At 42.6% G+C, this 18,260-nt stretch overlaps 1 protein-coding gene across 2 annotated transcripts in view; it reads left to right on the top strand.

The window, feature by feature from the left end:
- The window catches only part of IQCK (IQ motif containing K), a 120,230-nt gene that overhangs the window by 82,750 nt on the left and 19,220 nt on the right, over positions 1-18,260 (top strand). For both annotated transcript variants that reach the window (XR_006604335.1, XM_004750279.3), the window contains one exon: positions 2,900-3,011. Coding sequence is in view for 1 of the 2 variants with exons in the window: in XM_004750279.3 (XP_004750336.1) it covers positions 2,900-3,011 (112 nt within the window). In the remaining variant the exon portion in view is untranslated. The remainder of the gene's footprint in view (positions 1-2,899; positions 3,012-18,260) is intronic.

Here is an 18,260-nt window from a genome sequence, read left to right as displayed (position 1 = left end):
GGGTGTGGAGGGTGGGGTTGTGGATGTTGTTGGGGGGGGGGTTGTGGTGAGTGCTGTGGGGTGTGTGGGCCTGACGATTCGCAGACCTGTGTCCCTGGGGCTGGTAGTACATTGTATGTTGGTGGAAACTAAAAAATCTTTTTTAAAAAGTTATGCTATAGGGGGGCATGGGGGGATTAGTCATTTAATGTCTGCTTTTGGTTCAGGTCATGATCCCAGGGTCCTGGGATGGAGCCCTGCATCGGGCTCCCTGCTCAGCGAGAAGCCTGTTTCTCCCTCTCCCATTCCTGCTGCTTGTGTTCCCACTCTTGCTGTCTCTCTCTCTTTGTCAAATAAATAAAATCTTTAAAAAAAAAATAGAAGAATACATCAGTTATGCAGAAAGAATTTGACTGTAAGAAAATATAGTCAATTTGCTTGATTATAATTAGTGTTAACTTTTCTTTAGTGATTCAGAAGATCCTTCACATTTATTATCATTAAGGGTATCAGTTGTCACAGTGCAGAAATGTGGGGATTTCTGTGTGCTTGGACCCAGATAAATTGAAGCTGGTAGGAAAGATGTGGATAATTCCTTTTTTGCTGCCCAAGAGGCTTTGGGCTTGCTCAAACAGAGATGTTGAAGGTGTCTAATATTTTGAACACAAGACTTTCTAAAACAGTAAAAACATTGCATTGTAATTTAAAAGATTTAGGGGATTACCTTGTGTTCTATGACATTAATAGAGGGGCATTTTACTCTCTGAAATTTGCATAACATTATACTGGTATATGTTATATACTTTATAAACAAAGTACTTGATATGTATAAACACACAATATACAAATTATATATATACATATACTATATATATATGCACACAATATATACATATATGGTCCTTTGTATGTGTGATTTTAAAAATATATATTTATAGATAAATTGTATATTTTCTTTTTTGTTAAACAAGTGTAGTTGTCATTTATAAGTTCAGCAGGAAACTACAGTCCATCTTTTTTATTTTGGAAAAAAAATCACTTGAGTAGTTTTTATTTTTTTAAGATTTTATTTACTTATTTGATAGAGAGAGATAGCAAGTAGGCAGAGATGCAGGCAGAGAGGGGGTGGGGAAGCAAGCTCCTCGCTGAGCAGAGAGCCTAATGCAGGGCTTGATCCCAGGACCCTGAGATCGGGACCTGAGCCAAAGGCAGAGGATCAACCCACTGAACCACCCAGGTGCCACTTGAGTAGTTTTCTTAAGACAACCAAGGCACCCCATGCCCTGGGAGAGGAAGTAATAGGAAGGAATTTATTTTTCTTGAATCTGATAAGGTCATCTCTCCAAATGCCTCTTAATGAGAAGAGCTCTGGTGCCTGGTATCAATTCACATAAAGAACCCAGGCACTTTCTAGAAGGGAAAGGGATTGCGATCACCCCAAACCCAACATTGCCCCCCACAAGTTTCCTAGTAATAAAAAGCCATGGAAGGACCCTTCTAGAGGACAACAGCGTTTTTCAAAAACGAATCCAAGAAGCTTGGATCCCAGTGATCAGAGCAGGAAGTCTTAAGATCCAGTGCTGGTCTGAAACATCAGGAGGCAGGGACCTGGCTTTATGACATGATCACAATAAGCAGAAATGGACCACCGTTACACTCTACCCACCTTTCCTCCATGGCTAACTCTAGTTTATGCTTCAAAACTCAGCCCAGGGATCATCTCCTCCATGAAGTGTTTGCTGACCACTCCAGGCTGAGTTCAGTTCCTCCTTCTACTCATCAGTATCCTTGTTGATCTTATTCCTGAATACTCTGTGTTTCCTACTAGATTCTCAGCCGCTCAAGGGCAGCTGAAACAGTCTGCCTATATTTCAACCTCAACACCATTTCCTAGCTCTGCAGCTCGGCAAGCTGCCTAAACTGAGTTTCTTCATCTGTACAATGGGCATAATCATTCTTGTCTTATTGGGTGTTTTGATGGTAAAATTTGTAAAACACTGAAACAATGCCTGGAACCTAAGTGCACATAAGTATGAGCTATGAAAGAATAAAATAAAACTTAATTCAAATTATCATCAATAGTCTCTTTATTGACAATGTCTAGCACAAAGCCCAGTATGCAGTAGGTGCTCAGTTGGTGTTAAACAGAACAGTGATTAATACATTGTCTGTGATTCTTCTAGAACCAATACAGTAGCCACCAGTTATATGCGATCATTGAGCACTTGAAATGTGTCTAGCCCAAACTGAGGTGTGCTGTAACTGTAAAATACAGTAGATGTTGAGGACTTAGTATGGAAAACAGAGAGTAAATTATCTCATAAATAATTTTTGTATTGCTTACATGTCAAAATAATATTTTGGACCTTTGAGGTTAAATAAAATATATTCTTAAAAATAATCTCACTGGGGTGCCTGGGTGGCTCAGTGGGTTAAAGCCTCTGCCTTCGGCTCAAGTCATGGTCTCAGGGTCCTGGGATCGAGCCCCACATTGGACTCTCTGCTGCACAGAGCCTGCTTCCCTTTCTCTCTCTACCTGCCTCTCTGCCTATTTGTAATCTCTGTCTGTCAAATAAATAAATAAAATATTTAAAAAAATAATCTCACCAGCTCGTTTTTACTTTTTTAAAATGAAACTGCTAGGAAATTTAAAATTTCACATGTGGCCCCATCATATTTCTATTAGACAGCACAGGTCTAGAATGTTTTCAACCTACCACTATTATAGCAAATCCTCATACAATCTCATTTACACTCAAATATTACATAACCTGTAGGAGTTCAGGTAAACAGAACACTGATTCACTTGGAATCCAGAGTATATCCAATTAGTTTGTAAATGATTTTCTATGCAGAGTTAACAAGCTAATGTATAGATGTATATTTGAAAAGGAACCAAAGCTTTGTGGGCATTTTCCAGGTTCGGTGCGATCCTGAGATTCAAGAGTTGCGTCAGTGGCAGAAGAAACTGCGCGAAGACAAGCACATTCGCCAGCGAGTCAAGATTTTCTGGGCCAAACAAGAACAGAAAGGTCAGTTGTTTGAGTCACAGTCTTTAGTTTGTTTAGGAAAAGACGGAGTCGAAAGATTGGAGGGGGGAGGAGTCAAGATGGCGGAGAAGTGGCAGGCTGAGGAGAAGACTGAGTTCGTAGCCCAGGCTCGAAAAGGAAGCCCTCTGAGTCCTTGTCAGGTCCCTGTCTCTGCAGGGAACTCACTTTGTGTGTGGGTTGGGGGAGTGACTGCAGATTAGGATTCTGCTCTGGAATGACAGAGGCGATGTGACATAATTTACAGGGCCATTCTCCTCACTCAGGGACAAACTCAGTGTCATCTTGTGTCTGCAAGTCGTTTTGCTTAAGCTGTAAGTCATCAAGGGTAACCCCTCATTTTGGAAGCACAGTGTCCATCAGTGTCATGGGTGGTTATCTTTTTTAAGTTGTTGATTGTGTGTCTGAACTGAAATGATGCATCATGCTTGTCCTCTCTCTCTTTGTGAGAAACTAAACGTGCACGCGTCCACGTACAGACACACACAGAAATACAAAGAATAACAAGCACTCGTCTCCCGTCATATGCAGATGTCACCATTTTGTCCTATTTGCTTTCCACACTCTTTATTATAAAATTTTAAGTTACTACACATTTATGATAGGAAAATTAGAAGACCAACAGCCAAAAAAAGGGGAAAAAACAGAAATCCCACCACTGTTACTGTTTTGGTGTATATCCTGCTGTACTTTTTCCGGTGCAAACAGGTACAAATAGATATCCGTACATATTTTATTAAAGACTGGATTTTACATTGTTACCTTCTGTCCCATGATCTACCTTGTCACCGGACGTACTCAGAACATCATTATGGCCAACGACCAGAGAGTAGCATCGTGAAGTTTAACGGTTGTGTGTATGGATTTAGCATCATTTATTCAAGCAACAACATGGAAGGAGATTCGTGATATATTATCAAGTGGAAAAGAATCACAGAACCATCGGTTTTTATCCATATTACAAGTATATATGTGTAGGGGCACTTGGATGGCTCAGTTGTTGAGCGTCTGCCTTCAGCTCAGATCCTGATCTCAGGGTCCTGGGATCGAGCCCCGCATTGGGCTCCTTGGGGGGATCCCTCAGTGGGGAGCCTGCTTCCCCCTCTCCTTCCACTCCTGCTCTCTCGCTGTCTCTCTCTGTCAAATAAAATCTTGAAGAAAAAAAAAAGTATATACGTGGAAACATGGAGGTATCTGAACGGCCTGGAAGGATACATTGATGATGGTCACCTTTAGGATTTGGACAAGGGAGGAAGAGGTGCATTGTTGGAATCTTTTAAATAATTCATAGTACTTTAGAATTTATGAAAAATAAACCTTCTCACCTCAGCAGGCTATAGGCCATCCATGCTTGGAGCCCTGTCACCTCCCCATGCTTCCCTGTACCTGTCCCCCATCACTAGGCTACAGCCCTTCCAGACTTTTCTGTTCTTGTCATATGCCAGTGCCCACCCCCCCACACCACCTTGGGGGTCTGTGCTTTCTATTTTCTTTCTGTCAAATCACGCATCCCCAGCTGCTTCTCATCTTCTAGGCCTGGGCATTACCTCCTCAAGGGACCTTCCCCCGGGACCAGGAGCCAGTCTATGAACAACCTCAGCATGACAGTGTCTAAACAAAGTCTTCCTCTTCTCCCCAGAAACCATCTTCAACCCTATTTTTTCAAACCTCTCTTCCCAAACCCTTCAATGGCATATGGGGGGGGGGTGGATTCCGTGTTTTTTCAGTATGTTCTAATTTCAGAAAGCCCAGTCTAGTTTAAAATTTCAATCTCAGATCCAGTTTGATGCTTGCCCAACCTCATCTGCCCTCCATCCATGGGGAGGGGAGTGGGGGAAAGAAGTGTTAGGTCTTGCACACTTCTGTCCTCGCCTCTCCCGGACCCCTTTCTGCTGCGGTGGGATGGGCAGAAAGGAGGGAGATACAGGGTCATCCCTCTCTTCACTGTCTCTTGTCGTCCTCCCGTGGCCGCTGCTGCTTCTCTGGCTAAGGCTACCGCTCCTGTCCTGTGGGCAGGCATCTCCATGCTGACTCTCCGACTCCTGTATCTCATATGATTCTTCCTGGAGGTGAAACAGTAGGCGGCAGAACACTTCTGTGGGGATCTGGTTCTGTCTCTGCCTCTTCCACCACCACTTCGGGTTCCACCTCTACCAGTCTACTCTGAGTCTTTTGCTTTTGGGGTCTCCTTACCCAGTGGCCAGCCCTCTAGGTCAGAGCATTAGGAAAATAGTTCAGGTTACCTCTCACTGTCCACCTGACACACAGGAAACCAATGGTGGACGTGCAGACTTCTCCATGGTCTCCTTCTCTCTGCCCCAGTGTGTCTACCCAGATCACATCAAACCTCCTCAGATAGGCATAGAGGAATGATCTAGATGTAAGTCTACCTTTAAAGCAGATATTTAACCAAATAATGAGACACCCCCCCAATCTTTTTGAGTTGTTCTCTTGGATTTTCCCTCCCTTGCTTTAGGGCTTAGGTTTGGGGAAGCACCCATTTTAGTCTAAGAGAGGAGAGGGGCGCCTGGGTGGTTCAGTGGGTTAAGGCCTCTGCCTTCGGCTCAGGTCATGATCTCAGGGTCCTGGGATCGAGCCCTGCATCGTGCTCTCTGCTCAGCAGGAAGCCTGCTTCCCTCTCTCTCTGCCTGCCTCTCTGCCTACTTGTAATCTCTGTCAAATAAATAAATAAAAAAATTTTTTTAAAAATCAGTACTTGCTAACACCATTGAGTGAAACTTTGATGAGGAATATGATATTTAGAGTCTTGAAATATCCCTCTACAAAGTAGTCATTAAACAAAAGGAAAAATATTAACTTTGCATTAGAGCAACCTGGCAGACCCAGTGTTCAAAATTAGTGTCGCCAGTATTGGAACAAGCTGACGTAACGTACCTTCTGGTGTGATGTATAAGACGGACACTCATCACATATGCTTATCTACTACTCCTGTCAAAACACGTAACTTGAATTGAATCATGGGGAATCATTGGACAAACCCAAGTTGAAGGACATGCACCGGAATAACTGATTTGGACTCTTAAAAAATGTCGGTGTCAAGAAAGACCAAGATTAAAGGAGAACCAAGGGGATGTGACAGCTAAACACAACATAGGATCTTAGACTGGATCCTGGATGGGGAAAAAAATTCTAAGAAAGACATTATTGAGACAATCAGCAAACTTTGAATAGAGGCTTTATATAAATGACTACATAGCACTATCAAATTTCCTCATTTTAAAAAATATTTCATTTATTTATTTGTTTATTTGAGAGAGAGGGACAGAGAGGGCACAAGCAGGGGGAATTGCACAGGCAGAGGGAGAAGCAGGCTCCCCGCTGAACAGGGAGCCCAATGTGGAGCTCCATCCCAGGACCCTGAGATCATGACCTGAGCCGAAGGTAGACGCTTAACCAACTGAGCCACGCAGGCGCCCCAAAAACAAAATCTTTAAAGAAAAAGAAAAGAAACCACCTCATTCTTAAGATACATGCTGAAGGCTTTAGGGATCAATGATGTATACACCATTGCTGTCAGACATGTTGATGTACACATATCAAGTATGATATGTAACTTAACCTCTAATAATTCAGAAAAAAAGAATGTGTAACACACATGTGTACATGTGCACACACAGAGAGAAACCAGTAACGTAAATAAGGCACAGGGCAAACTACTGGTGAACCTGGGGATTGTGTGGATGATTTTTGCAACTTTTCTGTAAATTCAAAATTATTTCAAAATTGTAATTCAAAAATTACCAGTTCCTCACTGCCACAGCTTCTGACCTGATGGTTTTGGGATGAGCCTCAGGCATCTGTTAACGTTAATTTTCCGGGTTCTCCTGGTCAGCCGGGGTTGATACCCTAAGGAGGCACCAGCTCTGCACTTGTTTTGTGCTCTCTTTAAAATGTGGAGGCCTCCCAAATTAAAATAAGATAAAATAACAAAATAAAATAGAGCAATTCATTAAAAAAAAAAAAGTAAATAAATGAAATGTGGAATCCTCTAAGCCTGCACGCCCTGAGCCCCGGGCAAGAGAAGCCCATCTGTTATTTGTTTACTTGGCAGTTATGTGTTTTCCTTATTAAAGTATAAGCTTCCTGAGGACAAAGACCTGTCCTCGGACAGTGCCCCACACAAACTGAGTACCGAATAAATATTGGCTGAATGAGCAAGTGAGTGAGTAAATAGATGAGCAGAACAGTCCAGTCCTGAGGTTTAGGTGAGCCTGCCTGCAGACTATGCCGGGAAGGGGCAGGAGTTGGGGGGGTGGACCTCCAAGTAAGAATTCATCACACTGGCGGTGTTAAAGCCTCCTTAACGGATTAACCCTTGCTAACCCTTGAGCTGTGACTGGCAGGCTCGTATGCGCCTCTCTGCCACGCACAACTGCTGTTTCATTTCACTTCAAAATTGGAAGACGATCAAGGCTGTAATCAGTTTAAAGGTCAGGGAAAGTGCAGCGTGCCTATTTATTTCTGTGGTTTCTGATTCTTCTGAGCTGATTTGCTGTCGGTTGACAGATTGATTTGGCTTGCTGTGGAGCGGGAAGAGCAGCCGGGCTGTGATGTGTGTCTGTCGTCCAGCCTGTGGGGCAACTGTGGAGCGAGAGCCTTCGCATCTTGGCCACCTGCTGCTCAGACCCTGGCAGGCTTTGCAGGGCTCCAGAAGGAGCGGTCCTTTCCAAACAAGGTGGGCTCCAGGAGATGCCCCAGTGGGAACTCATAGACAAATTTCCCATTTACAGTAAGACTGTGAAATGGCCTTCAGGTGAAAAAGCCCGTTCTAAACACTGTCCCCAGAGCTGTAGTCAGCTAAGCAGGAAGTCGGTACAGTGCAGTGGGGAAAAGAGTGGGTTTTGAAATGATGTACTTACCCCTGATGTACTCAACTTCATTAAGTCTCAGTTGTCCCATGTAAAAACTGAGCTAATGATAGAACCTGCCTCCTATGGTGATTGTTAAAGGTTTAAGAGATGATCTTTAGAACAAGTCCTGGCACATTGTTCCAACAAATGCTGGTTATTGTCGTGATCAGTATTATTAAAATATCTGTGTGCTTTTAAACAACCTTGTTGCTTTCCTCCACTAAATTCTAAGTTCCATGGGTTTCCATGAGGGGACTGTGCTTGTCTTCTTCAGCGTGTTGCCCCCCACCCCAGCCTAGCACAGGGCCTGGTACAGGGCATGCAGTCTTCATGCACATGGTGAGTGCAACTGTGGGCTTCATTTTACAGATGAATTAGTAGAGGCCCAAGGAGGTCGAGGGACTTGCCCAAGGTCACACAGCCAGAGGAGGGCCCAGGTGTTTCCTTTTCCTGTCCAGTGTTCTGACATACTGGGGAGAGACACGGAGAGAGAAAATGCTCCCTTGGGTTCTGCTGTCAGACCCAAACCTCTCAGGAATCCTACCGAACATGACACGCGCTTGTCCTATTTCTTATGACCTAGGCCTTGGGTTCTTGCTGTTTCTGTTGCCTGGAGCCCCTAAGTAGGGGCTGAGTTGCTAGGAACAGGGTATAACATGCCCACCGAAGGAAATTTTTCCCTTCAAGTGTCGCTGAGCTGAATCATTTTCTTACACTGGGGCACTACCAAGTTACTTCCTGTTTTAAACCTTGTGAATTTGGGTAATGTGAAAGTTTAGAGAATAATCCGCCCCCCTAGCCAAAGTGACACTGTAATTAGACCCTGAAGCCCTCTGATAAAGCAATTAATGTTAAACACATGCTAGTTCTCCTTTAGACTTGCAGTAAGGAAAAAAATGGAATAATTGCAAATAAAAAGGTTTTTCAGCTTCATAAAAAAAAAACCCACAAACTAATCTGTGTACAGATCCAACAAACAAACGTAATATATTTTTTTGAGTGGATGCCATTTTATCCGTATTGTGTTCTGGTATTTATAGTATGAATAAATTTTGCCAAGTTCATTTCTTGGAGCAACCTTGGTGCAGACAGGAGGTCTGAGGGAGAACAGAGTCAGCTGTCAGGGTAGAGTCGTGGTCATATATAGCTCGTCTCACGTTACACTGAGTCAGAGGCCCTCCCAAACAGGATTTTCTTCTAGGATAGAAATGGTGTGAGGTTATCCTCGAGTCTCTATCCATCGGGACAGTTGCTGGAATTATTTTAAAATGTGTGACAAGAATTGCAGCCAATATAATTCCAAACAAGATGCCTAAGTCACTTTTGAGATATTGTCAAAAATCCCTTCTCAATTAATAGCGCATTTTTAGCTTTGTATACTTAGTAATTGTTTTCAAATGTGCCTTGTAATTGAATGGCCATATTTTATTTGGAAATCCAGTATGAGGAGGAGGAAGAAAGAAGCCATAGAAATTGTTCCTACAACATCAGGTTACATTTTTCTGTGTGTGTATTCTTTATGTAAATGTAAATACTTTTTAAATGACTTTATCACTTCTTGTTGATATTTTAAAGAAAGGAATGGAGGAGGTTGACCTGTCAAAGGGAATCGATTATTTACTTATGTTTGCTTACCTGTTTATTCCCGACCTCATTCCAAGAGTGCCTCGCAGTATCTTACAGAAATTTGTATAATATAACATTTTTAGATAAATGTGGTAATTGGGTTGGGGAACAATTAAAAGTCAAGAAAAAGTTAAGCCACAAAATGCAGTAAGCAAAATACTTACTCCAAGCCCTATACTTGCTAAAGATTTTATAGAGATAAAACAAAGAGGGAAATAGGATCTGTTACATAATTCATAGTGACTGTAAGAAAAAAAGACAAGCTAGTTGTTCAGGAAACAACTGGGTCCTTCCCTAACACATTATACAACGTGAATAATAACCTCGAAAATGTTCCTATTATAAGTAGAAATACGGCTCTGAGCTTCCTAGAAGCCACAACAATGAAGAAAATAGGATCATTGTATTGTTTGATTGTGTCTTCAAGAGAAAAACTTTCTTGGAAGCACATTTATTCCTGGAACTGAGATTTTTTTTCCTTTACTAAGAGGACACTGGGAAAAGACAAAGCCTAAGGTGAGGGTCAGGTAGAAACCAGAGAAATTTCTTTTTCTGACTTTAAATATAGTATTTTAAGTTTAGATTGCAGTGACAAATCTTAACTGTTAAGATTAAGTTTTAAGGATAGTCTCAAAGTAAGTATCTCATCTTGGCCATACCACATGGGTATGACGTTAGGATACCCCTGGAACTTCATTCTTAGAGCAGAGAAGGATATCTGAAACTAAGAAGTAGCTGTAGTTTATTGGGCACATAGCATGTGCCAGACACTGTACTAAGCACTTTAAGTTTCCACGTACTCCTCACTGGATAGGGGAGGTTTGGAGATGGGGGAGGCTGAGTCCCTAGTCCAAAGGCTGCAGGATCTATGAACATATTTCTGGGAGACATTTCCATTAGAGCAGGAAGCCAGGGCTAAGTGGATAAGGATGAAGATGTTCTTTGTCCTTCCTTCCAAATACCCTGCCCAGCTATCGATGAGGAACAGGAAGGGTTCCACTACCAGAGAGAATAGCCTAGCGGGGTGCAGAGAACACTAGCTTGTGGCTCAGGAGGGGGATTCTGGCATTGGCTGTAGCCTGTTTTGACTAACAAATATAATCTATCCCATAACAATGATACATGTTAAAATAACCAGTCACTTATTTTCCAGAAACAGTTATTATTGAGTGGGTCTACCCTTCGGGTTTCTTCCTCTATCTACACATATGGAACCGTATTATATACCATGTACCGCAACATGGTTTTTTTTCCTTTACTTGGAAGGAAACTTTTCATGCCAAAAGTTCTAATACCAACTCCAATGTGTTGGGGGAGGGTGGTTTCTATACCACTAGGAAGCGATTCTCCGACACCAGCTGAGTTGGAGAATTCAACTCAATTCTGACATATATTGACCCAGAGAAAGCATCAGACCCCACAGGTTAAGGGCTCTGTCATGTAGGACCACCACCACCCCCACTTCAGACAGTCCCAAGCCCAGGTTTTACCTGTGCTTCTGACTGACCAGCACAGCTTGGAGTTTCCCTATTCGTTGGGTTCAATTAATTTGCTGGGGCAGCTCTCAGAACTCAGGAAACTAGTTTACTCTCTAGATTACTGATTTATTACAGAGGATGTATTAAGGGAAATGAAACAGCAGCCAGATGGAGAGATAAAAGAGAGAGGGAGGTCCCCAACAAAGGAGCTTCTGTCCTCACAGAGTTTGGGGCTTGGCTGGTAGTACCTGGAATTATTGTGGCATCCCCATCTGGAAGTCTCTGAACCCTGTCCTACGGGTTTGTGTGGCTACTTCTTTGGATAGGCACATTTGATGAAATCATTGGCCACTGGTGATTGATTCAACCTCCAGCATTTTTCCCTTTCCGAAAGGTCAGGGGAATGGGACTAAAAGTTCCTAAACTTTTTAATAACATAGTTGGTTTTCCCGGCCACCAGCCATCCTTGGGTGGGTCTGAAACATAACAAAAGACACCTTCTGGTCTTCCTCCTCACTTGGGAAATTCCAAGAGTTTTTAGGAGCTCTATGCCAGAAATGCAGACGAAGACAAATACATATTTCTTAATAGAAGTCATAATATCACACATGCCAATATATATAGATCTGTCTCATTATTTTTTTTGTGGGTCCATAAAAATGATAAACCTGTACCATACTTTTTTTAAAGCCAGTCCCTATAAATAGATATTTAGCTTGTATTATGAACAATGCTTCCGTGGACATTTTTGTAGATTTATTCTTGCTTTCTTGTAGAAGTATTTTTATAGGATATAGTCATAAGAATGAAATTCCTGGTTCAAAGGACATGCATATATTAAGTTTAGACTGTGATCGCCGCATTGTCATTCAAAACTGTTGCATCAATTTGCCCTTAAGGCCACCAACCCACTTTGGAACTTTTGATGGGTGATGTAATCTTTGTGTTTCATTTTCCCTACTTGTAACATGAGAATAATTATGCCTCGGGAATAATTTGAAATGGAGTCATCACTTTGGTAATACCATGGCTCTTTATTTACTTATTTTTTTGATACCATGGCTCTTTAAGAAGAAATATATCAATAACACTAAGGTGTCACTTTCATCTTAATTTTTCCTCTTAAATCTCCTCAAACCTTAGCTCCTTCTGCATTTGAACCTGCAAAAGAAATAAAACTTTGATTAAAAGAAACTAGTGACTCCATGCCGTGATATTACGTTCATCGGTTCTATTTTTAAGACTCACCAGCAGCTGGATATGTTTGGATGACATCAATTTTCATATGTATTTTTTCATTAAAAATTTGTAAAAGTCTGTACAGCTAGGACATGCCTTCTATTGAAATGCTTAAAGTCGTGGCACCTGGGTGACTCAGTGGGTTAAAGCCTCTGCCCTTGGCTCAGGTCATGATCCCAGCCTTGACCCCTGCGTGAGGCTCTCTGCTCAGCGGGGAGCCTGCTTCCTCCTCTCTCTCTGCCTGCCTGCCTGCCTACTTGTGATCTCTGTCTGCCAAATAAATAAATAAATAAATAAATAAATAAATAAATTTTTAAAAGAAGAAAGAAAGAAATGCTCAAAGATCCCCTACTATTCTGCTGAAATTAAAAAAGTAAAGTAATAGATGATTTCCTTTTTTTAAATGGTCCGCCCCGCAAGTTCAAGATCCCAAATTTAAGTATATGTAAATGGATTCCTCCAACTTCCATAGCTTTGTTCCTTCATCGGATTATCCAGTATTCTTCTTTGCAGTTCCATAGATGCAGAATGCCTTGGTAAGATCTAGATAAACCTACCAACTTCTGGAAGTCTCTTGAAACCAGATTGGATTAAGTTTCTCACTTACTAAGGACTGTAACCCTGTGCAGGTTGCTTAATCTCTCTCTGACTCAGTTTGCATGGCAATAAAGTGGAAATACTGATATGAGGAACAACCCTATAGGGTTTGGGAGGATTTAATGAACTGGAATAGTGCCTGGCTCATAACAAGAAATGATCAATAAGTGATTCGCTCTATATGGCTAATATATGTTGCTATTAAGAATATTGGCCTTGGGAAGGGGTACCTTCACCCCAGTGTTTATAGCAGCAATGTCCACAATGGCCAAACTATGGTAAGAGCCTAGATGTCCATTAACAAACAAATGATCAAAGAAGATATGGTATATATACATATAATGGAATATCCTGCGGCCATCAAAAATGAAATCTTGCTATTTGCAACGATGTGGATGGAACTAGAAGGTATTACGCTAATTAAAATAAGTCAATCAGAAAAAGACAATTATCTGATCTCACTGATATGTGGAATTTGAGAAACAAGGTAGAGGATCACAGGGAAGAGAGGACAAATTGAAACAAGATGAAACCAGAGAGGGAGACAAACCATAAGAAACTCTTAATCTCGGGAAACAAACTGAGGGTTGCTGGAGTGGAGGGGGTGAGAGGGATGGGGTGGCTAGCTGACGGGCTTTGGGAAGGGCACGTGTTGTGGTGAGTACTGTACATTGTGTAGGACTGACCAATCACAGACCTGTTACCCCTGAAACAAATAATACATTATATGTTAATTTTTAAAAAGAGAATATTGGCTTTGGGGTGCCTGAGTAGCTCAGTAAGTTAAGCATCTGCCTTTGGTTCAGGTCGTGATCCCAGAGTCCTGGGATGGAGTCCCATCTGCTTCTCCCTCTGGCTCTGCCTCTCTCTCTCTCTCTCATGAATACGTAAATAAAATGTTGTTTTCTTCTTGAAAAAGACTATTGGCTTTGGGATCTGACAGAACCGGGGTCCTGCCCCTTACTATCAGTGAGGTCATGGGCCAGTTGCTCATGCTCTCAAGGCCCACATTTGCTCGTCTGTTATAATGGGGACAATTAGGGCCTATTGTAGAGGCCTCCTGTGAGGATCAAATAAGATTAAATACCATTGTATGCTGTTAAACAGACCCCTGGCACCGAGGGAAGGGACAATAACTGGTTGCTGGTTTTGGTAATATTTTTTAAACCGTCAAGAAGTATATATAAAATTTTTATTCCAGGTAATTTACCTGTAGCAGTGGCTCTCTATCCTGGCAGCAGATCAGCATCCCCTGGGGGGAAATTTGTAAGATGTGTCAGGCTAGGGGCCCGAGAAAATGATGACACAGGTTTATTCTTAGTAGAGAATGTGTTGTAACCACATCAGCAAAATCCTAATACTGTGGATTAGTTGCAAGGTCCCAGCATAGGTCCCCAATTCAGGAGATCTGAGTTCCTGGCCCCCCTCTGCAATTTACCTGGTTGATGGACTTTGCTTTCTCCTTTGAAAAATGGAAGGAGTAAACTAGGAAATCTCTATAAACAAGAAACCTAATAGGTGTTTGCTGTAGAGTCTCCTGCCCCCTGGGCAAGCGGTCTGTTGCTGAGCAGATGCAAACCTTGGAAAACTTGCTGTTGTCTTGGTGGTGATCATTGGCCTTGGGAGTTTGGTCTCAAGACTGGAGGCAAGAACAGTAAGATGGTGAACATTCTGGGCATTTGCTGGGGGGAGAGTAGGGCAGGATGGTTGAGGGCCAGAGCATAACTGGGGGGGTTTAGATGTTGAAGGGGGAAGACAAAAGGATGGATTGGGTATTTGGCCTTTTAGTGTTGGACTCCGGTAGGTTTTGTGGGCCGACAGGCGCGAGGAGAGCGTCCGGGCCAGCCGGTAGCTCCCCTTGGGGCTGAGCGGGATGGCGAGTGTCGCGAGTCCAGGCGCATTAGCTGTCCGGGGAGCTGTCGAAGCAGGATCTCACTTTATTGAACGGGGTTGCAGCTTATATTGGGTAGGGGATGGGAAATGAGGTCAGCGGGAAGAGAGCCTATGGGGTTTGGTTACGTAGTCAGTAACTGAGTAGGGTGTGTTGGGCGAGAGGAGGAAATATCAGAGATATGCGGAACCGAAACCGCCACGTTGGCGCCAATACTGCCACAGTGGCGCCTTTTCTAGCCGGAAGAGAAGGCAGGCCAGCGCCATCTTTGCTGTGCCCAACAATTTAGGAGAGTTTGCAGGGAAAGCACAGGGGTGTTTAAAGGAGATTTTGGTTTGGTCATACACTGGAGGAGTGGGAAGCCTATGTTGTAGACTGAGGGCCTTTCTTACCACCCTATTTGGGTCTGTCACACTCGGGGTGACTCTGAATGAAAGGTGAAGCTAACAAAGGGAGGACAATGGGAACGCGCTCCTGCTACGTGGCATCTTGACCTGCAGGAGACATGTTGCCTATATCCTTAGCTGCCAGACCTTGCTGGTCTGCCAAGATCTGTGGTCCTCACGAAAACTCAATTTATTGGATGCCTCCCATGGGCTAGACACCTTACAGCTATTATTTTCTAATCTTCACCATAAATTCAACTAGTACAAACTACTATTACCCCTGTTTTTCAGGGGAGGAGAGTATCTCAGAGGTTAAGTCACTCAGCTTTGGTCACACAGCTGAGGAAATCTAGAAGTTTCCACAACATCGTACTGCCTTTACTGTTCTCACAGCCTTCCTTTCAGTCGGTCCATGGACTGGTAGGCTGAGGGAAAAGTCTGGAATTCATGCTTTCCAAAAGCTCGAAAGGCATTCAACACAGAAACGAAGGCCACACTATGAGAAGAAATGAAGAAGGGATGCCTGCTCCACCATGGCTGGAACCTGGAAAACATTATGCAAAGTGCAAAGAATCAGACATCAAAAAGACCACATATTATGTGATTTCATTTATATGAAATATCCAGGACAGGCAAATCCACAGAGACAGAAAGTAGATCAGTGGCTGCAAAGGGCTGGGGGAATGGAGGGGAATCACAAAAGGGTATGGGGTTTCGTTTTGGGCTGAGGAATAGTAAAATTGATTGTGGTGGTGATTACACACTTCTGTGACTCTACTGAAAACCATTGAGTTATCTTTAAAAAAAAAAAAAAAGGGGCACCTGGGTGGCTCAGTGGGTTAAGCCACTGCCTTCGGCTCAGGTCATGATCTCAGAGTCCTGGGATCGAGTCCCGCATCGGGCTCTCTGCTCAGCAGGGAGCCTGCTTCCTCCTCCTGTCTCTCTCTGCCTGCCTCTCTGCCTACTTGTGATCTGTCTGTCAAATAAATAAATAATATCTTTAAAAAAAAAAAAAAACCATTGAGTTGTGTGCTTTAAATGGGTGAATTGTGTGGTATGTGATTCATATTTCAATAAAAGTGCTACAAAAAGAATTAAAATGAAGGCCCAGACCACCTCGTACCCAATCAGATGGATACTATCAAAAAATCCCCCAAAAGATAATATGTGTTTGTGAGGATATGGAGAATTGGATCCTTATGCATTGTTAGTAGGAATGTAAAATGGTAAAATAGCCAAAGTCGTTCCTGAAAAAAACTTAAAAAGGAATCACTGTATGATTCAGCAATTCCACTTCTGGTGATGTACCCAGAAGAACTGAAACCAGAGTCTTGAAGGGATATTTGTGCACCGAATTCATAGCAGCATTCTTCACAACAGCCAAAAGATGGAAGCACCCTAAGTGTCTATCTGTAAACGAATGGATAAGGAAAATGTGGTCTATATATACAGTGAAATAGCATTCCGCTTTGAAAGGGAAGGAAGTTCTGACACCTGCTATAACATGGATGAATCTTGACAGCATTGCGCTGAGTGAAATAAGCCAGTCACAAAAAGACAAAGACCATATGACTCCACTTATAGGAGGTAGAGTAGTCAAATTCTAGAGACAGAAAGTAGAACAGTGGTTGCCAGGGGCTGAGCAAAGGGGAGAATGGGGAGTTCGTGTCTAATAGGCACAGGGTTTCAGTTTTTGCAGGAAGAGAACAATTGTGGGTATGAGTGGTTGTGATGGTTGCACAACAATATAGAGACACGGGGCGCCTGGGTGGCTCAGTGGGTTAAGCCTCTACCTTCAGCTCAGGTCATGATCTCGGGGTCCCGGGATTGAGCTCCGCATCAGGCTCTCTGCTAAGCAGAGAGCCTTCTTCTCCCTCTCTCTCTGCCTGCCTCTCTGCCTACTTGTGATCTCTCTCTCTGTCAAATAAATAAATAAAATATTTTAAAAAAACAATATGAAGACACTTATTACCACTGAATTGTATGCCTAAAAATGGTTAAGATGGTAAATTTTATGTATATTTTACCACATAAAAAACTGAGAGGAAAAAGGGACACCTGGGTGGTTCAGTGGGTTAAGCATCTGACTCTTGATTTCAGCTCAGGTCATGATCTCAGGGTCATAGGTCAAGACCCACCTTGGGCTCCTCACTCAGTGGGGAGTCTGCTTGAGATTCTCTCTCTCCCTCTGCCCACCCCCCCCCCTCAAATCAGAAAATGAATCTTTTAAAAAGGAACTGAGAGGGAAAAATGAAGGCTCAGGTGCCAAATATCCTCATGGCTAATGCTCTTTCACCTCTTAATGTCACCTCTACTTAATATCACCTCCTTAGTGAGTCCTTCCTGACCATCTCTTGCTTCCCCACCTCTCTGCCCTGCTTGTCCGCATCCAACATGTCCTCTACAGAGCGATTCAAAAAGAGTTGACCATTTCTAGACTTGTCTTACAACATGCTGTAGCTGGTGGGCATCAAGACCTTGGTGTGGGGTCCACCCCTTCTTTGCAGCCTCGCAGGAGTAAAGAAACAAGTCACAGCTGCCCTTCAAGCTGTGACTAAGGATCTAGAGGAAACTGACTCCAGGATGGCTGGGCGCCATATTTCCTGTGTGTGTTACATGGAGCTGCATATACGTTGGAGTTAACTGTACTAGTTCCTTTACAAATTGTCTTTGACTACATGATACACATAACTTATAATTTTTCCAAGTGTTTAATTCTTTTGAGTCACCCAAGATTTTTAAGATTTACTTTGTTTATTGCCTGTGTAACCATACAATATAAATTTGCTAATAGCAGGGACTTTTTATTTTTCCTTCCTGTTTTGTTCACTGCTCTATCCCTAGCACCTAGAACGGTGTCCAGCACATGGTAGATGCTCAAGAAATATTTGTTGATTAATGAATGAATCTGTGTCTCATAATCCCTTTCCAAAATTATCTAGCTTGGTAAGCTCTCCCAAGGACAAGTAAATGGAACTGTTTCCAAGCAAGCAAGCAACCACACGCAGACAAAGGGAAGACATAGGCTTACACATAATATATAAAGGGACAAAGAGAAAAGTCTACTAGAATATAACCCTCAAATGTTAATAGTGATAATTTTTTACATTTTTCTGTTTGTTCTAGTAATCTCTACACCCAACATG

The sequence above is a fragment of the Mustela putorius genome, unplaced genomic scaffold (assembly GCF_011764305.1).
Source record: "Mustela putorius furo isolate JIRA1106 unplaced genomic scaffold, ASM1176430v1.1 tig00004007_pilon_pilon_pilon, whole genome shotgun sequence".
In the NCBI taxonomy this organism is placed as follows: Eukaryota; Metazoa; Chordata; class Mammalia; order Carnivora; family Mustelidae; genus Mustela; species Mustela putorius.
This window is presented reverse-complemented; position numbering and strand designations above follow the sequence as displayed.